Below are 24,775 nucleotides of genomic sequence, written 5' to 3' on the forward strand. Positions count from 1 at the left end.
AGCCCTATCTCATTCATGCCCCCTCAAATCTCTCCCCTTCTCCCACCACCGCACCCCTTTCTCACCAAATGGAGAAATCGATTTATCGTAAAAAAAATGAATTGGAATCAACCCGAACCCAGCCCGATTTTGTAGTAAAAACTCAACCAGAGTTGTGCCCGTAGTAAGTGTTGAATATTAACTCAGCACACACACATCTATATACATCATTTGCATATGTTTCCATAAATTCACAGGATATCTACTGAAATTTTCATCCGAAACAAATATGTTTCTATTTCCATCACACCCAAAACACATTCCGAAACCTTAACTTCTGCTTTTGTTTTCAGTGGTTCTTCATTATTATACTAATTTTGTTGCTGCTTATTGTTTTTGCATTTCTGTTTTTCCTTCTTCAAACCTACATTACACTCTCTTTTTTTCACTTATGGAATTGTTGTGCTAGTTATGCGTGTTCTTATATCGCAATCTGTGAATCAAACAATTTCTCATTTCTCACATTCTGTTTCCATTATTTTGTTTTGAAAGATTCAATATTAGAACCAGTGGAATGTCCTCTCTTGTGCAGGGAGCTACCGTCATATCTGCCGCAGCAAACTGGAAATTTGCTGGAATAAAAAAGCATCGGTTGGCGTTGGACTGGAGTTGTTTGGCTCTTTAATATTGTAACTTACATGTTTCTTGATCCTCTCAAATTCTGTGTTCAATATGCACTCAGTGTAAAAGCCTGGAGTCTGGTTCTGGATCAGAGGGTCAGTAAATTCAAATTTTACCATTCAAATACTTTTATATCTGTTATCCCATATTTTTTTAATGGCTCTTCTTCTATTTCTTTATGGTCGGCCTTATGTTTGAGCAGACGACATTTACAAACCAGAAAGACTTTGGTAGGGAAGTTCGAGAGGCGGCATGGGCACGTGAGCGGCATACACTGCATGGACTTCAGTCGATAGAGACAAAGATGTTTGCCGATCGGACCACTTTCAGAGATATTAATATGATGGCTGAAGAAGCTAAAAGGCGTGCAGAGATTGCAAGGTTAGTAACAGAATCCTTGAAATTATTTTGGATTGTGACCCAGACGTAGATACAAAATCCAACGGAGCATTTTAGAATTTAGATCTGAATGGAGGGCACCAATGTATGACAATACTCTTCAAGAAGGGTATTTTCATAACATTTAAAACCCGTACAACTAACAACATTTTATTTTCCCTCTTCTGTTTCCATGGCAATTCTCTTTATCTAGTTTGTTTCCCACTTCCCTCCCATAAACCTAATCCCTAACTGTGTGCACTGTCTAATTTGTTACCATCTTTCTTATTATTGCATTTACAGGTTGAGGGAGCTCCACACTCTGAAAAAAAGGGTGGAATCGTTTGCCAAACTAAAGGGCTTAGACATTGATGCTATCAACCAACACTACACACTGTAGATGTGTTTCTTGAGGGCTCCCTACCTTTCCCAAATTTCTTCATAATCATATTACCCATTTTCCGGTACTGTGCTCCATTTTCCGCTACTGCTATTCCTGGATCTTTATTTATCATTATAAATGAATAAAATCTATTATTTATTTGCAAGTTTCATGGCCAATATGAAAGAGAAGGATTTGTAAATTTCAAAGCAATTATGGAGTTCATTTTGAGCTGGCAAGCATCATCACCATCACCATCAACAGTCTGTGATGCTTAATTGGAGCCTGGTCATTTGAGAGATAAAAAGAGGGGAAAGATCTCTAATAAGATCCTAAGCGTCTCTCAATGTCAGTATCCAAAGGCCTGTGGGCTCCACATGTTTAGATGATCTAAAGCGTTCATTTACTGGGCCTTTCCTTGTATACGTTTTGGGAAGTGATATATCCGCCCCTTTTGATTACTTGGGACACCCAGCAGCAGTGTGCATGGCAATCAGGCCCATTGAATGCTTCTGATGTGAAGTACATCAGCCCCTCTGCAGTCAGCTGCTGGGTGTCCCAAGTAATCAAAAGGGGCGGATTTATCACTTCCCTATGTTTTGCCCTAAAAATCTCCTCTACGTGATGATCGAAGCCCTCCGATTTGTGGATCGGACCTTAAGTGGATTCCACACTGACCCCAGTAGGGGTGCAACTTTGTTGGTTGGATTGGGTATATGCCAGCTCTAGCCCAACCAGAGATAGCATTCCCTCAACCCTAACCCGAGCCTCTGGTTGGGTGAGGATGGTCAACTCTAACCCAACCTGCCTCTAAATCTCTCAACCTTAACCTAATCCATCTAACCTGAAATCGGATCGGATTGAATCGGGTCGGTTAGAAAAATACAAGAAAAAAACATAACCCCAATAAAATCATGGTAAAATTAGAGGGCGGAGGTCAGGTCGGGTAGCCAAGGCGTAAACTCCAACCCAATCCGACGAAATGCCAACCCAACTCGAGCCAAAATCAAGTTGAATCTGTTGGGTTTGGGTTGAGTCCGAACCAAGTTGCACCCCAAATAGTAGGGCTGTGGACTTTCATGCAACAAAAAGCGTAGCGAGAGAGAGAGAGAGAGAGAGAGAGAGAGAGAGAGAGAGAGAGAGAGAGAGAGCTGTCCATGGCAATGGCAATGGTGGCAACAACAACCGTAGCAGCATCAGCATCAGCTTCTTCTTCAAAACCAACCTTCCTCTCTTCTAAAAAACACCCCACCCCATCCCCCCATTTCTTCCCACCAACCTCTCCCCAATCTCTAATTCCCTAAAAGTCCCTCAAACCCCATCTCCCCTCCAAACCCCCCTCAAGCACTCTCCATCCCTCCTCTAATCCCCCTAGCCGCCCCCACCTCTCCTCCCCCTTCCCCCACCTTCCATGGCCAATGCTTCGTCCTCCCAGACAACATAGACACAGATCAAAATAATCCCAGCCGAACACCTAACCCTAGTCCCTCCAAACCCTAACGAATACCAAAAACTCGGAGCCCTAGCCCTAATCGGCCTCCCTTCCTCTTACCCAATCCGATTCAAAGAACCAAGCCAAACCCAAACCCAATTCTCAATCATAATCGCCGTCGCCAATTTCAGATGTGGATCCTCCCGTGAGCACGCTCCGGTGGAGCTCGGCACAGCCGGAGTTAGGGCGGTCCTTGCCGAGTCTTATGCTCGGATTTTCTTCAGGAATTTCGTCTCCACCTGGGAAATCTACCCGTTGGAATCTGAGGGAAAGTTATGTGAGTCTACTGGGGATTTTGTGACTATTGAGCTTGCAGAGTGTAGGTTGATTAATCATACTACTGGGAAGGATATGGGTTGAACTCAATTGGGGATGATGGGCCTGTTATTGAAGCAGGTGGGATTTTCGCTTATGCGAGGAAGACCGGCATGATCGCGACTCGGTCGGGTTCGGATTAGTAGCCGGCATGATCACGACTCAGTCAGGTTCGGATTAGAAGGATATGGGCCTGGTAAGGGAGATTGAATCTTATTTTTTTGTGGGTTTTTGGTTTAATTTAGAATTGGGTCTTCTTCTACTTCATTGGGTTGGTTTTAGTTTGTATTAGACTGTTAGTTTTTGTGGGTTGTTGTTCTAATTTAGAATTGGGTCTTCTTCTTCATTGGGTTGTTTTTACATAGTATTAGACTGTTGCTGTTTTCCTGTTTTGACTGATAGGCATGTGGAGTTTGTTGTTTTTCTATAGCTTTTATGGGCTTTGGATGGGTATAAATTAAGGTGTTTTGGTTTTGGTTATTTTTGTAAACTGTAGAATGTAGTAGTTTTTTGTTTAGTGGAAATCTATTGTATTGTGTGACCAAATCTGAATTGTTGTTTTCTGATTGATTTGCCTTTTGGGGTATCATTTATATTCGTTTTAGGAGTAGACGAGCATCATAGTCTTGAAATATCAAATTTTAACTTTGACAAATGTAGAGTAATTGAGTCATCTAAGCAAAAAACAATCTAAGTTGTGGGCTTGTTCATCCTAGACTGCAATGTGGTCGTCGTAAGATGGGGCTCCAACGCTCGCCCCACATACTAATTTTTGTGGGCTTGTGTTTCCTTTTCGGTCTGTATTTGTTGAAGTTGGAGCAAAAACACTCGAACCTCTCAAAACTTAACTAGATTCGTAACCTAGGAAGGCCTATGACCTGTAGTTCACTCTACAATCACTCGTCTGCATTTCTAAGGCCATGTTCGTTTGGGATTGGGGCAGCCAATTGGGATTATTGAACTCAAAATTAATAATCACAATTGGCCACCACAATCGAATGCCACAATCTCAAACGAACCGTGCTTAAGTGGGTTTGTAACCAGCTTACGGAACCATAAGGTGTTAGGCACCAATTCTGGCTGATTCCAACAAGAGGGTCTCTATTAGAATACGTGGGGTCACCATATTGGTTTAAGTCATTGATTATTTAGTCAAGATGATAGATTTGGATTGTACACTATAGGCTAAAATCAGTTGCGTTGCTCGGTTCGGAAAACCCAAGGAAATGATGTGGAGAGAAGAAAAGAAAAGGAAATAGAAAATTGAGAGAGAGAAAGATTCCACTCATTTCCACTATTGGAAGACGGAAAAGGGCTGGAATCTGTGTTGGTTTTTTTAGAAACATGAAAGAAAAGCTGGGGAGGACACACTGGTGTTGGGGCGGCAACCAAACACGATGTCAATGAAGTGTTGATGGATTTTAACCCATTTTTCCAACATTTTCTGCGGCAAGTCTCGTAACTGAGCAAGGCCTTAGTGACTGTAGATCCTATGCGATTGCAAATCCTTGGGAGTTTCATCATTGCAATGTCGCGTGCGATTGAAAGGCATCAAGGACTTGAGATCACTTCTAGCCAATCCTAGTTTTGCATGGACAAAATTGATTTCGGTGTAAAGGTTCCTCGAGCATACCCATTGGAGGTTGCCGGAGCCGTTGGATGAATTTAGGTAAACCCTAACATGAAAGAAAAATGACTAGCTATGAAATGATAAAAGAAACTAGCATTTATAGCATTTTAATGAACTTAAAAAACAAAAGGGGTCTTCATATTCAGGCTTCAGCTCCGTGAAAAACAATGGATCTTGATACAACATGCGTAGTTTTGAACATTACACTCTATTTAAAAGACTAGTTTTCTTATATTATGCAACTTTAAAGTAGTCTTACAATGAAAAATTGCAGAGTTTTTTCATTCATGATTAGTTGAAAGCAGTCCATCTCGGCCTCCTAAATTTGCTATATATAATTATTGTCGTTTCAAAAAAAAAGGAAGATGGGGTTGTTCCAAAAGTATTTAAAGAGGACAAATTAAAAAGATCATATACATCCCTGATTATACTTTTGTTAAAAAAAGTATTAAAAGAGGACATGATAAAAAAGATCAGATGCATCCCTGATTACACTTTTGTTAAACTCATAGTGCACAATGCTTTTTAAGATCAGTACCGCAAGGGGCGATGAACTTACAGTTACTGAGAGAAAGGAAACAAACAAAAAGGTTCATATATGGAGTGTATCCAGATGCAGTGACTAAACCCTAGTGGTACATCTGAGAGAGAGATCAGAATATCCAAAAAACAATGTATTGGTCATGTAATCTGGCTTTGTGTTTTTTCAACCATTCCCTTGCCTTCACCACGTCAAACCTTTCTCGGCTGCAAGATTGTCAAAACAAATGCTTAGATAATTTTTCTATTCAATTTACTTAATTATCATGATCGCTTTTTTTCTCATTGCAGTAAGTAAAATCATGCCACTACCTTTATCATATTTATCTTTTTGTTCCTTACTATCTCTACTTATTTTTGGCACATTCTTTCTTAAAATTTGAATGGAAATTCTAATGAAAACCCAAGATAAAATTTTGAAATATAGCATCGAACTAGCGTAATTGGGCACACCAAAATCTGATACCTCTGATTTTCTAGTCACGTCAGGGAAGGACCTGATCGTTAATGAGACGCCCGGTTGATCTTCTTCCACCCATTCAATCTCTTGATCATAAAAGTATCTCTTGGGGCTCGATGTGGAAGCTCCGTCCGAGGATGCATGATGTATTTTTTATCATGCTCAAATGGTTATGACTCAAAGACTGCTGAATGTCGTCCGAGGAGCAGTGATGGCTCGAATCCGGGTTCTGTACAGATGAGCCCGAGGATACCACAGTGCTCTCCTCAGTAGTGCTCTCCTCAGCAGTATTATATGGGCTCTAGGAAAGGAAAAAAAATAGTGAATATTTTTCTTATGCTTCAAAGTAACTAGTAAAGTTAGATGTGTTAATCTGTTAAAACTAGGAAAGCCATAAGTGGAAACGTCATTTCTATAAAGAAATGGAGGTATGAAGTTCAGAGTTCATAGGCACTCTAATTATTCAATAAAAAGAAAATCTAGTATGACATTACTGGTAAAAGAAGAGAAATAAAATTACCATTAAATAAATGAAAAGCATTTGAATAGATGAAAACATCTAAGATGGAGAAGTAGGAATTACAGTATTAATTGCAGTTTGCTGAAATACCAAGATTAAACATTTAAGAAAAAAGTAGGACTAACCTCTTCTGGTGGATTGGATACTGGGACACTCTGTAGTGTCCAAATATGCAATCCATCAGAGCTCTGCAGTTCTTGTGGTGGAGTGCATGTTTGGACACTGTAGAGCTCCTTGACTTTCTCATAGTTGTCTCTCCACCATGCTCGAGCATCCTCCACATCAAACATATCCTCAGTGAATCCAGACAATTAAGATCCAATATTTTAAAAAGCTCAACAATCTCAACAACAAATAAGTACTGAAACAAAAACAGTGTAATTAAATATTCGATTGGTCGCACAGTGTTAAACCAAAAAAAGAAGAAAAAAAAATTCTTCATTTGAAAGGTCTACTACCAAAAGTTCCACTTTTACTTGATGGATTGTCTAAATTAAGGGTCTCATAATCCACTTGTATTGTGCACATCATTCACACCATTTTTCTAATGGCAAAGAATTATATTAATAGAGAAAGGAACAGGTGAACCCATAGCATCCTCCATGGATCATCTTTCCAGTAAAAATGCAAAAACTACCGTTTACAAAGCTGTTTTGAATAAACAATCCTAGCCTTCAATTTTGGGCCTTCATGTAGGACAGGTTTTCTTGTTTTCCTTTTGATTTTTTTCCTTTTTCTTTTTGGTTTCTTAGTCCTACTCTAATTAGAAGTCAGAATTATAGTTATGGGTCATAGTCGAGTTTGAATATTATAAGATGATTTTTTGTAGAATAGGGAGAATAAGGTTTGAAAGTCTATAAATATGAGACATCTGTGTATGTAGAGATCTTTCATTGAATAACAAAACAGTTTCAGTTTTTTTCCTTTATCTTCCTTGCGGATTCAAGGTTTTTTCTCTACAGGTTGAAGCGGAACATATCTGAAGTATACTTTCTTTATAGAGTTGCCTATAAAGATGGGCTCAGAAATGAAAACTATATGTACTCCAGTCTCAACCTCGGCCGTCCATTCTACTGGCTCTTCTTCGTGCCCCACAACATCTCCATCACTTGCACTGCTTGTTGTCGTTGTAGTTGTTGTGACCATCTCCATTTGTACATTTGGGATGGAACGCGGCTTCATGTGACGATAAGTTCGGAAAACTTTGACCACCTTGTCTTTGATCTGTGCTAAATGAATCCCATGTTTTGTAATAATGGAAAAAGAACAAAAATATATATAAAAAATGGATTTTTGCCAATAAATATTTAGTTTTTCCATGGAATATTAGCTTACGCAGTGGTAAGGAAGGGTGGTAGAGGGAGAGACATGAGTGAATGAGTAAGGAGAGGGCAAGAAAAGGATGAAGAAAGGAAAAAGAAAACTCCACTCAAAATACGATTTTTTTTTTCGTTGTCTAGCCACTTCTCACCCTTCCCACTCATGCTCTCTCAAGTCTCTCCTCCCCATTTTTCTCTCACAACTTGATTAAACTAATATACCAAGAAAAAATTTCATGGATGTCAAACACAGCCTTAAGATATGATATTTTCCCAAAAAATTCTTGTTTTTAAGAAACAACTTAATTTTCTAATATGAAAAACATCAAGAATAAATATCTTAGGGAAAAATGATTTTAGAGTTGATTGAATGCATGTTGGACATCAAAACTTTAGTATAGACCTTTTGAAAATATTTTAAAAAGTTAGCCATTTCATAACTTTTAATGACTAATATCGAAAAATTCTTTGCAAAGTAGGAAATTGTAGGGGAAAATCCCCACCCACCCAAAAAAGAGAGAAAAAAAGAGAGGGAAGAAAACGATAAACATCCGCCGCCTTTAAATGACTAACATCTGCCGCCTTTTAAAAATAATAATAATAAGAATGAGAAAAATGTGATCATACCTGAGTGAGAAGTCTTTTGGCTCTTCTACTGGTTTTGTTGTTGATGGCTTCTCTAGTGCCGGTGCTAGGACAGTATATGCATGTAAACATCTTATCTCCTCTTTGTTTCTCTCACTCTATCACCCTCTTCAAGCTTCATACACACAAAAATCCATGACGAAAAAGGAAATTATTTATATTGCAAGGAGGGCGTAGTAAAAGTGAAAATTGAAGGAAATTCAATGAGTTTCTTAAAATGGGTTTTTTTTTTTTTTTTTTTTAAGTTGATTTGAGACATTTAGCCTTGAATTATGGAAAGAAACAAGAAACGGAAGTATGGAAAAAATAAATAAAAAAATGTTCTCGGCTGATTTGATATGAGGGTGTTGAATGGTTAGAAGAGACAAAAAGGGGTGTGGGTTTTACTTGAAACAAATGGGTTAGTAAGATAACAGCAAGATGGTGGCTATAGGCTGAGAAAGAAACTCTTTCTCAGGCCTTGTTTGGGGCTGAGATAATCAAGCGTAGGCATAGTGGATCGATGGGTGCAATTTGAAGCAGGAACGGCTGCATCAATGGGGATGGAAACTTGCATAAAAACAAGTTTAAAACCTGCATAAAACAGATTAGATAGATAAAAGACAAATTAAAGTTTTCATGAAGAAAACTTACAACTTCTCTTCCGAACAAAAGAGATAAAAGAGTAAACTTTCTCCACCTAGAAGAAAACGTTTTACAATGCCATATTTATAGGCTTTAGTTTGGACGTTTCCTACCTCTACAAAAACTAGGAAAGATAAACTAAAAGATCCTAAATTTTCTCAAATTCCTAAACTCTCTCTACCTTTCCTCAAATTTCTACAACTCCTAAATTACCTCTACTTGGACGCCCAAAAATCACCACAAATCCGTCCAAAAATATTCTACTAACAATATAATTCTAATCAAACTAAAACTCTTTTTATTCCATGGATCAACGTGAACCGTTGATCTCAATGATCTGATAATGCACCTGCATCAGAAAGGCAAGTTCGATGCATGGATAGGGCTGCAGGTAAGGATATTTTTGGGAAAAAGGTGTACTACGGCATGCAAATTTGCAATATTTGTAGCACAAAAAAGAGGAATGCTGTCGTGCCACTCCTCTCTTTACTAACACTTATGTAATTATCTATTAGGATTTATTTTTTTCTTTCAAGCATAGGTAAGCTAGGATTTAACCTCTAACCTCCAGGTTGAAGAACATAGCCTTGACCATTGAGTTAGATGTCCAATCACTATTAGGAGATTTTTATATGGGCGCTGTGTGGGCGTTAAGTCCTCCGATCTTAGTATAAAATCTCATTATTTGCATCAGTAACTTCTACTTTGAATTTTGAAAAGGAAAATGATTTCATCGCTCCAATGTTTTGATAAACATGCGCTCCACATGTTTGTCGTGTAGCATTTAAAGGCTTTAAGAGCTTTTTGGCAACCACTGACAGCCCTTTAAATACTACATGACAAAAATTGGAGCGCATGTTTATCAAAACATTGGAGCGCAGAAATCATTTCCCTTTTAAAAAACAGGTGCAAAACGACGGGGCCCAAAACATTATAGAATACATATTAGGCTTAGGATTATCCTGTATATTGAGATGATTTATGAGGCACAACCTATTTACGTTGTGGCCCAACAAATGCGGAGTTTGGATCATCATATGGAGTGGGATCACTGTACTTTTTGGGAAATATTGGAATTCATGCGCACTCAATGTATAAAATCTCAGAGAAGTGATATATTCACCCCCTTTTCCTTTTCGTACCTGGGACTACTCTTTTACACTAGAGGTGGCTGTCCCAAGCAATAAAAGGGGCGAATATATCATTTCCCCAACTCTCATCTATAGAAGGTTGCTGTTGTTTCATCATCGTCGTGACTCAGGCGTGTTACCTAGAAATCAGCCTTTCACATTTTTGTGAAGGGCTGAGATACAATCTCACTCGAACACCATGCTTTTAATCTCAGCCCTTTACATTTTCTTAAAAAATAAAAAACTCAGCCCCTTACAAAATGCGAAAGGATGTTTTCTAGGTGACTGATGCAGGGTATTGGTACTGTAAATGTGCTTGCTAAGGGGATGCTCTGCATTAGTGTCCCTTTCCAAGAATCTTGCTTGGGAGCCTATTAATCAAATAACATAAAGTGAGAATGGCTTCGGACCAAAAACTTTTGGGAACATTCTTCTCAAACATAATTGATCGAGCAACCTCTAACAGGTGTCTGTTTTTACTTTCAGACACACCATTTTGTTGAGGTGTGGAGATGCATGAGGTTTGATGAAGAATACCTTGATCTAAGAGATATTTTGAAGTGAAACTATCACTATAAGCTTCATAATTCGTTTTCTTTTAAAAAAAAAAAAAACTATGTACTGTCAATCATGGACTGCGGATTTCATTCCCCCAAAAACTATAAACAAGTTAATTTTAGCTTCTTAATTACTTCATAGATTATTATCCTTGACGGAAATGATATTTCCGGTCTCTTTCTCAACATTACCAATTTTCCACCACTCCTTGTTTGCCATTTTTGAAAAAATAAAGAAAAAAAATAAACAAATGGGAATACAAATGACTTATTAAATAAAAAAATATCTTATTTAATATCTTAATTTTCTTCCAACTTTCAAGGTTAGAAGTTAAGGATTCGCCATATGATCATCACTAAGCGCACGGTTGGCCACAATGAAACTTTTTTCATGTTAAATCAGTGTCTCCAAGTTGAGACCAGGGTGAAGTGGCTAAGGTCATGTTCGTTTGAGAGAGTGACAACCGATTGTTAGCCCAAAACCAATTATCATACTCAAATTTAAATGTAATTTCGAGTCCAATAATAGGTTTGGGGCTCACCATTGGTTGTTACAATCTGAAACGAATAGGCCCTAAAAATCAAGAAACAAGAAACTAGTCTCCAAGCGATGAGAGGTAGCTAAAAATCAGGAAACAAAAAAATCCACTCAATATTGGATGAGTTTTTCTTGATTTTTAGCCACTTCTCAGCCCTATCTCATTCGCGCCCTCTCAAATCTCTCCCCTTCTCCCACCAACGCACCCCTTTCTCACAAATTGGAGAAATCGATTTATCGTAAAAAAAATGAATTGCAATCACCCCGAACCCAGCCCAATTTTGTAGTAAAAACTCAACCAGAGTTGTGCCCGTAGTAAGTGTTGAATATTAACTCAGCACACACACATCTATATCCATCATTTGCATATGTTTCCATAAATTCACAGGATATCTACCCAAATTTTCATCCGAAACAAATATGTTTCTATTTCCATCACACCCAACACACATTCCAAAACCTTAACTTCTGCTTTTGTTTTCAGTGGTTCTTCATTATTATACTAATTTTGTTGCTGCTTATTGTTTTTGCATTTTTGTTTTTCCTTCTTCAAACCTACATTACACTCTCTTTTTTTCACTTCTGGAATTGTTGTGCTAGTTATGCGTGTTCTTATATCGCAATCTGTGAATCAAACAATTTATCATTTCTCACATTCTGTTTCCATTATTTTGTTTTGAAAGATTCAATATTAGAACCAGTGGAATGTCCTCTCTTGTGCAGGTAGCTACCGTCATATCTGCCGAAGCAAACTGGAAATTTACTGGAATAAAAAGCATCGGTTGGCGTTGGACTGGAGTTGTTTGGCTCTTTAATATTGTAACTTACATGTTTCTTGAGCCTCTCAAATTCTGTGTTCAATATGCACTCAGTGGAAAAGCCTGGGGGTCTGGTTCTGGATCAGAGGGTCAGTAAATTTAAATTTTACCATTCAAATACTTTTATATCTGTTATCCCAAATTTTTATAATGGCTCTTCATCTATTTCTTTACGGTCGGCCTTATGTTTGACTAGACGGCATTTACAAACCAGACTTTGGTAGGGAAGTTCGAGAGGCGGCATGGGCACGTGAGCGGCGTACACTGCATGCACTTCAGTCGATAGAGACAAAGATGTTTGCCGATCGGACCACTTTCAGAGACATTAATATGATGGTTGAAGAAGCTAAAAGGTGTGCAGAGATTGCAAGGTTAGTAACAAAATCCTTGAAATTATTTTGGATTGTGACCCAGACGTAGATACAAAATCCAACGGAGCATTTTAGAATTTAGATCTGAATGGAGGGCACCAATGTACGAAAATACTCTTCAAGAGGGGTATTTTCATAACATTTAAAACCCCTACAACTAACAACATTTTATTTTCCCTCTTCTGTTTCCACGTCAATTCTCTTTATCTAGTTTTTTTCCCACTTCCCTCCCATAAACCTAATCCCTAACGGTGTACACTGTCTAATTTGTTACCATCTTTCTTATTATTGCATTTACAGGTTGAGGGAGCACCACACTCTGAAAGGAAGGGTGGAATCGTTTGCCAAACTAAAGGGCTTAGACATTGATGCTATCAACCAACACTACACACTGTAGATGTGTTTCTTGAGGGTTCCCTACCTTTCCCAAATTTCTTCATAATCATGTTACCCATTTTCCGGTACTGTGCTCCATTTTAAAGGATATGATTATCAGTTAAGCAAGATTACTTTGTAGGTTAGTAGTAAGTCCCTATATATATAGGAAGATAGCTATTCCTAGATCTTTATTTATCATTATAAAGGAATAAAATCTATTATTTATTTGCAAGTTTCATGGCCAATATGTAAGAGAAGGATTTGTAAATTTCCAAGCAATTATGGAGTTCATTTTGAGCTGGCAAGCATCATCACCATCACCATCAACAGTCTGTGATGCTTAATTGGAGCCTGGTCATTTGAGAGATGAAAAGAGGGGAAAGATCTCTAATAAGATCCTAAGCATCTCTCAATGTCAGTATCCAAAGCCTGTGGGCTCCACATGTTTAGATGATCTAAAGCATTCATTTACTGGGCCTTTCCTTGTAATAGTTTTGGGAAGTGATATATCCGCCCCTTTTGATTACTTGGGACACCCAGCAGCTGACTGCAGAGGGGCTGATGTACTTCACATTAGAAGCATTCAATGGGCCTGATTGCCATGTACACTGCTGCTGGGTGTCCCAAGTAATCAAAAGGGGCGGATTTATCACTAACCTATGTTTTGCCCTAAAAATCACCTCTACGTGATGATCCAAGCCCTCTGATTTGTGGATCGGAGCTTAAGTGGATTCCACACTGACCCCAGTAGGGGTGCAACTTTGTCTGTTGGTTTGGGTTGATGCCAGCCCTAGCCCAACCAGAGATAGCATTCCCTCAACCCTAACCCGAGCCTCTGGTTGGCTGAGGATGGTCAACTCTAACCCAACCTGCCTCTAAATCTCTCAACCTTAACCTAATCCGTCTAACCTGAAATCGGATCGGATTGAATCGGGTCGGTCAGAAAATACAAGAAAAAAACATAACCCCAATAAAATCATGATAAAATTAGAGGACGGAGGTCAGGTAGGGTTGCCAAGGCGTAAACTCCAACCCAATCCGACGAAATGCCAACCCAACTCGAGCCAAAATCAGGTTGAATCTGTTGGGTTTGGGTTGAGTCCAAACCAAGTTGCACCCCAAATAGTAGCATAGAGAGAGAGAGAGAGAGAGAGAGAGAGAGAGCTGTCCATGGCAATGGCAATGGTGGCAGCAACTACAGCATCAGCATCAGCTTTTTCTTCAAAACCAACCTTCCTCTCTTCCAAAAAACACGCCACCCCATCCCCCCATTTCTTCCCACCCCACCCCTCCCCGATCCCTAATTCCCTAAAAGTCCCTCAAACCCCATCTCCCCTCCAAACCCCCCTCAAACACTCTCCATTCCCCCTCTAATCCCCCTAGCCGCCCCCACCTCTCCTCCCCCTTCCCCCACCTTCCATGGCCAATGCTTCGTCCTCCAAGACAACATAGACACAGATCAAATAATCTCAGCCGAACACCTAACCCTAGTCCCTTCAAACCCTAACGAATATCAAAAACTCGGTGCCAATGCTTCGTCCTCAAACACTCTCCATCCCCCCTCTAATCCCCCTAGCCGCCCCAACCTCTCCTCCCCCTTCCCCCACCTTCCATGGCCAATGCTTCGTCCTCTCAGACAACATATACACAGATCAAATAATCCCAGCCGAACACCTAACCCTAGTCCCTTCAAACCCTAACGAATACCAAAAACTCGGAGCCCTTGCCCTAATCGGCCTCCATTCCTCTTACCCAATCCAATTCATAGAACCAGGCCAAACCCACACCCAATTCTCAATCATAATCGCAGGCGCCAATTTCGGATGTGGGTCCTCCCGTGAGCACGCTCCGGTGGCCCTCGGCGCAGCCGGAGTTAGGGCGGTCCTTGCCGAGTCTTATGCTCGGATTTTCTTCAGGAATTCCGTCGCCACCGGGGAAATCTACCCGTTGGAATCCGAGGGAAAGTTATGTGAGTCTACTGGGGATTTTGTGACTATTGAGCTTGCAGAGTGTAGGTTGATTAATCATACTGCTGGGAAGGACTATGGATTGAAGCCAATTGGGGATGCTGGGCCTGTTATTGAAGCTGGTGGGATTTTCGCTTATGCGAGGAAGACCGGCATGATCGCGACTCGGTCGGGTTCGGATTAGTAGGATATGGGCCTGGTAAGGGAGATTGAATCTTAGATTGTCGTGTAGCATTTAAAGGCTTTAAGAGCTTTTTGAGAACCATAATATTCCTCTGACAGCCCTTTAAATACTACATGACAAAAATTGGAGCGCATAAATCATTTCCCTTTTAAAAAACGGTTGCAAAACGAAGGGGCCCACAACATTATAGAATACATATTAGGCTTAGGATTATCCTGTATATTGAGATGATTTATGAGGCACAACCTATTTACGTTGTAGCCCAACAAATGCAGAATTTGGATCATCATATGGAGTGGGACCACTGTACTTTTTGGAAAATATTGGACTTCATGCGCACTCAACGTATAAAATCTCAGAGAAGTGATATATTCACCCCCTTTTCCTTTTCGTACCTGGGACTACTCTTTTACACTAGAGGTCGCTGTCCCAAGCAATAAAAGGGGCGAATATATCATTTCCCAAACTCTCATCTATAGAAGGTTGCTGTTGTTTCATCTTCGTTCGTCGTGACTCGGGCGTGTTACCTAGAAATCAGCCTTTCACATTTTTGTGAAGGGCTGAGATAGAAGCTCACTCGAACACCATGCTTTTAATCTCAGCCCTTTACATTTTCTTAAAAAAAAAAAAACTCAGCCCCTTACAAAATGTGAAAGGATGTTTTCTAGGTGACTGATGCAGGGTATTGGTACTGTAAATGTGCTTGCTAAGCGGATGCTCTGCATTAGTGACCCTTTCCAAGAATCTTGCTTGGGGGCCTATTAATCAAATAACATGAAGTGAGAATGGCTTCGGACCAAAAACTTTTGGGAACATTCTTCTCAAACATAATTGATCGAGCAACCTCTAATAGGTCTCTGTTTTTCCTTTCAGACACACAATTTTGTTGAGGTGTGGAGATGCATGAGGTTTGATGAAGAATACCTTGATCTAAGAGATATTTTGAAGTGAAACTATCACTATAAGCTTCATAATTCGTTTTCTTTTAAAAAAAAAAAAAAACTATGGACTGTCAATCAAGGACTGCGGATTTCATTCCTCCAAAAACTATAAACAAGTTAATTTTAGCTTCTTAATTACTTCATACATTATTATCCTTGACGGAAATGATATTTCCGGTCTCTTTCTCAACATTCCCAATTTTCCACCCCTCCTTGTTTGCCTTTTTTTGAAAAAATAAAGAAAAAAATAAACAAATGGGAGTACAAATGCCTTATTAATTAATAAAATATCTTATTTAAGATTGTTGATATCTTAATTTTCTTCCAACTTTCAAGGTTAGAAGTTAAGGATTTGCCATTTGATCATCACTAAGGGCACGGTTGGCCACAATGAAACTTTTTTCATGTTAAATCAGTGTCACCAAGTTGAGACCAGGGTGAAGTGGCTAAGGTCATGTTCGTTTGTAGAGGTGTAAACGGATCAAATTCGGAGCGGATATGGCTATATCCGAATTCGATTACAATATACACTAGCCGAATTCGGATTCGACGGATATTTAATATTTATTACCGAATTCGTATCCGCCGGATATTGTTCGAATTCGGATATTATCCGTATCCGTTTATCTGGTAAATTCGAACATTTTATTGCAGCACTTTATATTTTTTCTCCTTCTTACTCGAATGAATTTTCCAAACCCTAAAACTAGACCTCTACATTCTCTTCACAAAATTAACTCTCAAACCCTAAAATATATGAGATCATCTTCTTCCTTTTAAAACAAAGGCAGAGAGAGAGAGGGAGGCGGTGGGGATGGATGATAGTGTTGGTAGTGGTCTTTGGGTTTTTTCTTTTTTTTTGTATATGATGAAATGGGTTTGGGCTATTTTTGTTTTTTTTTCCTAAAAAGAAAATTCACTTTTCTTTTAGAAACAAAAGATAGTTTGTCATTACTAAAAATAAATATTAATGATATTATTAATAATAAATAAAAAGGATTTACTTCTCGGATTCGGATGTTAAACGGATCGAATATACCATTTACCAGATTCGCATCCGCTAAGAGCCGGATATCTCATAAACGGATTCGGATAACATCCGCTTGAAACGGAGTCGGATTATATTCACTTTAAACGGATTCGGATGCGGACGGTAATCGAATTTCCGAATATCCATTTACACCCCTATTCGTTTGAGATAGTGACAACCGATTGTTAGCCCAAAACCTATTATCAGACTCAAATTTAAATATAATTTCGAGTCCAATAATAGGTTTGGGGCTCACCATCGGTTGTCACAATCTGAAACGAATAGGCCCTAAAAATCAAGAAACAAGAAACTAGTCTCCAGGCGATGAGAAGTAGCTAGAAATCAGAAAACAAAAAAATCCACTCAATATTGGATGGGTTTTTCTTGATTTTTAGCCACTTCTCAGCCCTATCTCATTCGTGCCCTCTCAAATCTCTACCCTTCTCCCACCTGCTTACCCCTTTCTCACCAACCCCTTTCTCACCAATTGGAGAAATTGATTTATCGTTAAATAAAATAAATAAAAATTCCTTACTGCCAGACACGGCCTAAATTGCTTCATTTACCTTTATTTTTCTTAGGGAAGTGATATATTCGCTCCCTTTCTCCCCAGGGCTACCCCCTCTAGTGTATTTATGAATTATGACATCTCTTATTACACTACAAGGGGTGGCCCGGGAAGAAATGAGGAAGAATAAATCATTTCCAATAAGAAATAATTTTGGATCCTATGATAGGATTCGAAATGTGTCTATGGTCCTACTAACGTGTCTAGATCATAATCTAGTCAAGTCTCAAGTGAAGCACTACAGCATAGGGATAATTCCGTAATATTTAGGTAATTCATGGTTACTTTCCCACACTGCGATCTCCGAGAGTCCATACCGTGCAAGAAAAACATCCAACTGTTATAATTGTTGCAATTGGGCAGATACCAGCTCCTGGTTACTGATAAATTCGCACCCCCTGTAGGATAATTCGCACCTTTTAACGTGAACAGGGGCAGCTGTCAACGCTTTTTGAAGTCAAATCAAGTTACACGGCGTGTGAATTATCCTACAGGGGGAGCGAATTTATCATCTCCCCTCTTTTATCATAACCAACAAAAAGCGATCAAACCCACCCCATATGTCCTTTGCCCGCACGAAAAGAAAATCCCGGGATTTATGAAAACCTTCCCAAAAGTTCCTGGAATTGAAAATAAAAAAGAAGAAACCCTAGATTCCTGCAAATCGATAATCCAAGCGTAGAAACAGCCTTGATTCCTGCAAATTCAATGGCTGCTCTACTGCTATAAATCTATCTCCTTTTCCCTAATTTTCTATCTAATTCATGCCCTATCTCAAAGCTTTTTCATTTTGTTTGATTATAAGTCTCGTTTTTCTATTTCGAATGGCTGTATATAATCGATTATACAAAAGAAGAATCCTTTGATTGATGTTTTACATAAAATAGTGGAAATTCAGTTGCTAATTTCTATTTGAACTGTTATCTAATCATGTTTTTAAAGTTTCTAATGTATAATAATTTGTGACAGGCATTGGAGACCAATGCTGTAATCGAGGAATTGCACAGTTCACTAATAATTTAAGCAACTGGCCCAACTCTGAAGGACAGTGCATGTATGTACTGTTTCTTTTGTTTTATTTCGTGCGACATGGTGATTTTCTTTGTCCTATCTTATAAGATGACATGTCCAAACATGAACTCATGAATTGAGAATTATCTTGTTTGTTTTGCATATAATGCTAATACTCTTGCCTACACGCTGGAATTGTTCTTTTTTCACTGGCAATCTGTTATGAACTTATGACAGGGGTACTAACAGTAAATTCGTTGGTGATATGTCTATGCTGGTTCAAATCCAGCTCTGCCCAATAATTTCCCGGTCCGTGAGGATCATATAACCAATTTGTCCTCCAAAATTTCTGATATAGAGGAATAAATAGTCAATTTTTTCTGCTATATCTTTATATATTTTGTTGTTCCCACATGTTCTGATCTTTCAAACGATCTATATTAATATACTGTAAGTATAAGGAAAGGAAAAAACAAGTCCTTTTTTTCATTGGAAGATTGATTATTAATCGATTGGAAATAACCACAGGATTAGTACTTAGTAGTAATATGTGTAATTCTCAATATTATCTATTTTTTATTTCTATATCAGTATATAAAGTTCTCAATCAATGTTTAGTGACTATAGCTAGTGTTAATCAATGATCATTACCATTTATCTTTTTTTTTTTTATTGCTACATCTAAATTTGGGAAAATAGCCATTTAGACATTTTGTGAACATGCTATGGCAACCTTATTTGTGGAATTCAGCTTAATTTTTTGCCCATGGGAAGACAAGTTTTCTGGAATTGGGCAGTCTTCTGGTCCATAACCTTTGAAATAAAGTCACACCCAGGACTCCATAAAATGGTCTACGGATTAGCTTGAGACGGTGATTCTGAATGTAGCCATATGGTAAGTTGATTGACAGGTCCCTTTAGAGCTTGTGGCGTACTTGGCTAGGCAGGTCCTCGCCACCAATATTCTCCCATTGATTTTGTAGTTTTTCTTAGGATCCATTTTACCACTTGGAATTGCAGGAAGCTGCCTAACATTTCCAAGTCTAGTGGGAAGCTAAACTGTCATGAGACTTGTGGATGGCAGTGTTGTAATATTGTGTTGTTCTCATTCTTCTATCTGATTTTAAAGCTCCATCTTCTTGTATTTTATCTGAAGTGAAACATGCAAGAAGCTCACAATTAGAGTCGGGACTTCCTAATGAATGTGTGGCTGTCAATTTTGGAAATAAACTGGGTATGTAGATTATGGAAGCCCGTGATGATAAAAAGATGTCAGAACCAACTCAGACTACAAGTGAACATAAAAATGATTAAAAAAATCAGCATCGATCGTGAATATGTAGCAGATTCTGTGGAGTATCACTCCCACAACATAAAAAGTTTGTGGGTCATTCTATAACTTGTCAATAAAAAGTTCCACTAGAAGAGTGCATGTGGAGATGAGTATGAATCCAACACCATAACAGGTTTCTTAGTTACATTCTGGAACATGTAAATGGAAGTTATATTGTTTTTAGAGTATCTGCTTTTTTAATGGTAAAATATCTGGTTACGTATCTGCAAGTTCACTTTCCGAAAACTTAATTCATGAAACTTCCAAACACTTAGGGGCCGTTTGGATATGCGGATTTTAGAATCCAGGTTTTTAGTTTGAAAACAAGGTAAAAAAGGGTTCATGATCAAGCTGTTGTATGCTGTCTTGACAGCGTTTCTTGGATTTTGAGTGAGAAATTCAGCTTTTAAAAATCTCTCCCTCATCCTGTGATTTCTAAAACCTGGAAATGTGGGAGAATCTGTTACTCTCTGGCTAACGGAAAGAAGGCCGAGAAGTCAAAAACAAGTCAAAAACAAGTCAAAAACGACGACTGGTCCTCTTCTTCTCTTGTTTCTTAGCTACAATTTTGAAGAAATCCCGGATTCTAAAATCCGTGTATCCAAACAGCCCCTTACTCTCCAGTCAGTCTAAATTAAGGTTCAATTGTGAGCATTTACATTGGAATTTAAGAATTGGCTGAAAATCATATTTTTGGTATGTTTCTCTTGGTGGAACTTTGTTAAACTGAATTTTATCGGTCCTCAATGCTCCTAGTGGGCCTCTTTGTGTAGATTTCTTAATAAATTCAAGCGAATACATGAATCCAGTGGTTGGGCCGCATTAACAACTAAAATTTATTGTTGCATTTATCAAGAAAATCCTTGTTTTCAAGTTTGAATGGTTTCCTTTTAAATATTTTTTTGAACCGGTGCTCAATGCTACTGTTGTTAAATACACTTCACTAAGCTGTTCGCTCATGGAAAATTTTACAGGGGATCAATTGGCAATTGCCAAGGAAACTGGGCCTACGCTGGGAATGGGTACAAACATGTACCCATCTTCATCTTTGTTGGGGGAAAGCAAGGATGAGGCAGCTTCATCCCTTCCAATTGATGAACTTATAGAGAAAGCCGATGGTTTTGCTGGAGTCTTTCCTGGTAATTGTCCTGTTTATATTCCATGAGTTTTATGAATTTATCTTATTTTTGTCTCTGATTTCTCTGAGTTTGTCCACAGAACATAAATATGAGATTGTGAAGAAATTGCAAGCTAGAAAGCACATCTGTGGAATGACCGGAGATGGAGTTAATGATGCACCTGCTCTAAAGAAGGCTGACATAGGAATTGCAGTGGCAGATGCCACAGATGCCGCTCGAAGCGCTTCTGACATAGTTCTAACAGAGCCTTGGCTGAGTGTAATCATTAGTGCTGTTTTAACACAGTAGTGCTCCATCCATTTTCATCTTTGAAAATCTATATTGTGGGTCACTTACACAAGTACCTTAATCATTTCATTTGGTATATTACACTTGTTCCTGAAAATAAGAGGCTATGCTTTTCTGCAGAAAAAGGGAAAAACATGGTGTATCATTTTCTAATGCTCATCGAGACAATTTATTTATAGTTTAATGGAGGGAAATATATTTGTCCTAAACAGATTTTTATGACTGTAGATGCTGACAGTTTCACTCATGTTTCTTTCTCGTGCAGATATATGCTGTGTCTATCACTATTCGTATTGTGGTAAGCTGTCAATTTTCCTCCCCCCCCCCCCCCCCCCCCCTCTCTCTCTCTCTCGTTGTTCAAAATAAGTCTTTGGGTAGGTTTACCTTTCATGGATGTTGATATATGGATCTGCTAAGATATTATCTGAAGTAAATGTTTAAAATGCAATAACTTTTCCTCCAGCATGAAGCCATGGCTTCTCTTTACATTCTGGGTTTCTGTGGAAACAGCTAGGATTTATGCTGCTGACGCTGTTCTGGAGATTCGACTTTCCTCCATTCATGGTTCTTGTCATTGCCATTCTTAATGATGGTTAGCAGTAAACTCTTAGCTTGAATTGCCTGTTTGGTTGTGGAATTTTTTTTCATCCGTCATTTTGATACGCATTGCATAATGCTGAATTTTTTGTTTGTTTTTGGTCTTTCTTATAATGTTTGCTAATTTATGAGCCCATTTCCAGGTACTATCATGACTATCTCCACGGACAGAGTCAAGCCTTCTCCACTTCCTGACAGTTGGAAGCTCACTGAAATATTTACAACTGGAGTTGTCATCGGCACTTATCTTGTGCTCATGACCGTTATATTCTTCTGGGTAGCTCATGAAACTAATTTTTTCGCAGTACGTATGCCTCTTGGTTCTTCATTGTTGTAACAAAGACTTCACATTTCCGTATCTTTACCAATTTTTTCCTCACAACAATAACACTCTTTTGTGGAATGAGAAAAACTACCTACTGTAAATGGACAAAATCCATTTAAGGCACTCCCCAAAAATCCTGGTATCTGTGGGAAATGGTTTTTTTTTTCCATTTAGTTGGGTACTTGCCACCTGGAATTTCATGGCTGACATTATTTTTTCAAAAAAATAAAAAAGATGCCTGGGTCCTGGGAATTAATAAGCACGTGTTTCCTTCATCTTGTATATGTTTAGCTTTGCTTTGTGTTCTTTAGCTCGGCTGGTAATTTTCGTGCCTTTCAACTTGTGGTTTTGGTTTGTGTTCTTTAGTTCTGCTCGTAATTTTCATTCCTTGCAAATTGTTGCCACAGTTCTCACTGTTCTCACTACTTGTATCTGGTTTTCTATACCCATGCTTGGTGATTAACTATTATCAGTACATTTTTCTTTAATGACCCATTACCTCCTTTTATGGGCCGTCTACAATATTAAGTGTCTCATATTCACATTTGTCACATAGAGATAAAATACACATTTTCACATGTGCTGGCACAAAGTCTTAATTCTCACTTATTTTATTTTTCAGAAAAAATTCCAGGTCAACACCCTCAATAAACACGAGATAAAAAATAACGATACAGATGCTATAGACGCAAACCAAAAGATGCTGGCATCTGCAGTATATCTTCAAGTGAGTACCATTAGCCAGGCCTTAATATTTGTGACGCGCTCAAGGGGCTGGTCTTTCCTGGAACGCCCAGGTCTTCTGCTTGTTGCTGCTTTCATCATCGCACAAATGGTATTGCCTTTGAGACTTCAGTAGTTCTACTTCATTTTGATTGCTCAAGTTAGAAGCTATGTCACAAATATATCCGATATTTTCAAAATTTAGCGTTTTTATCGCAATATTTTGATAAAACGACAAAATCCCATTATAATACTCAGAATTTTAAAAATATAGCGATAATATCACAATATTTTTACAATATTTTAATTTTTTTTTTAATTTATATATTTTATATAATTATAAATAATTTTATTGTATCGTTTTTTTCCCGATATAAACAAAAAAATATAAAAAAATTAATATATCCCGAGATTTTCCCTTGCCGAGAAATTCCAGAGAACGATATTTGTGACATAGGTTAGAAGAAACCTTAGCAACCGGTATGCCTCTGGGATGGATTGATGATTCTTAAGTAAATTAACAGCCATCAATTCGCAGTTGGTTATTAAGTAACAACATGACATCAGCTAGCCCAACTTTTACTTGGGAAATTGGGCCTTGGATTGATTTTATTGTCCTAATTTTGTCTACATAATCTACATACCCAAATACATGTGGATGTACACATATCTAGATGCGCATGTGTTCATATAGGTAGATTGCCCTTGTCCCTTGCTTCCAATTTCTCTTCGTCTCACCCACATACCACTGTTTTTGCACTATGATAAACGATATTTTTCCACTAGAAATTGACACTTATCAGGGTATAAGTAGTTTAACAAGTTTTTCAAATAATTGGTGTCGGGGGTACAATTTGGGCCTGGTTGGGTTGAGCTTCTGCTGAAAATGAATTGGAATCAATCCGAACCTAGCCCGATTTTGTAGTAAAAACTCAACCAGAGCTGTGCCCGTAGTAAGTGTTGCATATTAACTCATCACACACACATCTATATCCATCATTTGCATATGTTTCCATAAATTTACAGGATATCTACCAAGATTTTCATCCGAAACAAATATGTTTCTATTTCCATCACACCCAAAACACATTCCGAAACCTTAACTTCTGCTTTTATTTTCAGTGGTTCTTTATTATTATACTAATTTTGTTGCTGCTTATTGTTTTCGCATTTCTGTTTTTCCTTCTTCAAACCTACATTACACTCTCTTTTTTTCACTTCTGGAATTGTTGTGCTAGTTATGCGTGTTCTTATATCGAAATCCGTGAATCAAACAATTTATCATTTCTCACATTCTGTTTCCATTATTTTGTTTTGAAAGATTCGATATTAGAACCAGTGCAATGTCCTCTCTTGTGCAGGTTGCTACTGTCATATCTGCCGAAGCAAACTGGAAATTTGCTGGAATAAAAAGCATCGGTTGGTGTTGGACTGGAGTTGTTTGGCTCTTTAGTATTGTAACTTACATGTTTCTTGATCCTCTCAAATTCTGTCTTCAATATGCACTCAGTGGAAAAGCCTGGGGTCTGGTTCTGGATCAGAGGGTCAGTAAATTTAAATTTTACCATTCAAATACTTTTATATCTGTTATCCCATATTTTTTTAATGGCTCTTCTTCTATTTCTTTACGGTCGGCCTTATGTTTGAGCAGACGGCATTTACAAACTAGAAAGACTTTGGTAGGGAAGTTCGAAGGCGGCATGGGCACGTGAGCGGCGTACACTGCATGGACTTCAGTCGATAGAGACAAAGATGTTTGCCGATCGGACCACTTTCAGAGACATTAATATGATGGCTGAAGAAGCTGAAAGGCGTGCAGAGATTAAAAGGTTAGTAACAGAATCTTTGAAATTATTTTGGATTGTGACCCAGACGTAGATACAAAATCCAACGGAGCATTTTAGAATTTAGA

At 38.4% G+C, this 24,775-nt stretch overlaps 2 protein-coding genes and 2 pseudogenes across 2 annotated transcripts; all 4 read left to right on the forward strand.

Moving 5' to 3' along the window:
- Positions 1-677: 677 nt before the first annotated feature.
- On the forward strand, positions 678-3,370 carry LOC143855954 (3-isopropylmalate dehydratase small subunit 1-like; annotated as a pseudogene).
- An 8,422-nt stretch (positions 3,371-11,792) lies between these two features.
- On the forward strand, positions 11,793-12,776 carry LOC143855955 (plasma membrane ATPase 2-like). The gene is made up of 4 exons (XM_077365998.1): positions 11,793-11,816; positions 11,914-12,097; positions 12,205-12,379; positions 12,680-12,776. The coding sequence occupies exons 1-4, from the start codon at positions 11,793-11,795 to the stop codon at positions 12,774-12,776; spliced, it is 480 nt and encodes a 159-aa protein (XP_077222113.1).
- A 1,151-nt stretch (positions 12,777-13,927) lies between these two features.
- Positions 13,928-14,908, forward strand: LOC143856742 (3-isopropylmalate dehydratase small subunit 1 pseudogene; annotated as a pseudogene).
- A 3,079-nt stretch (positions 14,909-17,987) lies between these two features.
- Positions 17,988-24,683, forward strand: LOC143856239 (plasma membrane ATPase 2-like). The gene is made up of 9 exons (XM_077366397.1): positions 17,988-18,501; positions 20,766-20,930; positions 21,010-21,188; positions 21,484-21,516; positions 21,729-21,810; positions 21,959-22,119; positions 22,763-22,975; positions 24,225-24,407; positions 24,515-24,683. Exons 2-9 carry the CDS (start codon positions 20,810-20,812, stop codon positions 24,530-24,532), a joined length of 990 nt encoding a protein of 329 aa, XP_077222512.1. The 5' UTR covers positions 17,988-18,501; positions 20,766-20,809; the 3' UTR covers positions 24,533-24,683.
- Positions 24,684-24,775: the final 92 nt, after the last annotated feature.

Source organism: Tasmannia lanceolata, unplaced genomic scaffold (assembly GCF_043159265.1).
Source record: "Tasmannia lanceolata isolate RefF3 unplaced genomic scaffold, GAP_Taslan_0.1 ptg000023l, whole genome shotgun sequence".
In the NCBI taxonomy this organism is placed as follows: domain Eukaryota; kingdom Viridiplantae; phylum Streptophyta; class Magnoliopsida; order Canellales; family Winteraceae; genus Tasmannia; species Tasmannia lanceolata.

Excerpts from the sequence above, each read along its gene's own strand:
- LOC143855955 (XM_077365998.1), top strand. The coding sequence starts at position 11,793 with ATGCGTGTTCTTATATCGCAATCT. Across the intron at positions 12,098-12,204 it reads GTCTGGTTCTGGATCAGAGG|ACGGCATTTACAAACCAGAC; the intron begins GTCAGTAAATTT and ends ATGTTTGACTAG. Across the intron at positions 12,380-12,679 it reads AGGTGTGCAGAGATTGCAAG|GTTGAGGGAGCACCACACTC; the intron begins GTTAGTAACAAA and ends TTGCATTTACAG.
- LOC143856239 (XM_077366397.1), top strand. The coding sequence starts at position 20,810 with ATGGGTACAAACATGTACCCATCTTCATCTTTGTTGGGGGAAAGCAAG. Across the intron at positions 21,517-21,728 it reads CTATCACTATTCGTATTGTG|CTAGGATTTATGCTGCTGAC; the intron begins GTAAGCTGTCAA and ends CTGTGGAAACAG. Across the intron at positions 22,976-24,224 it reads CTTTCATCATCGCACAAATG|GTTGCTACTGTCATATCTGC; the intron begins GTATTGCCTTTG and ends TCTCTTGTGCAG.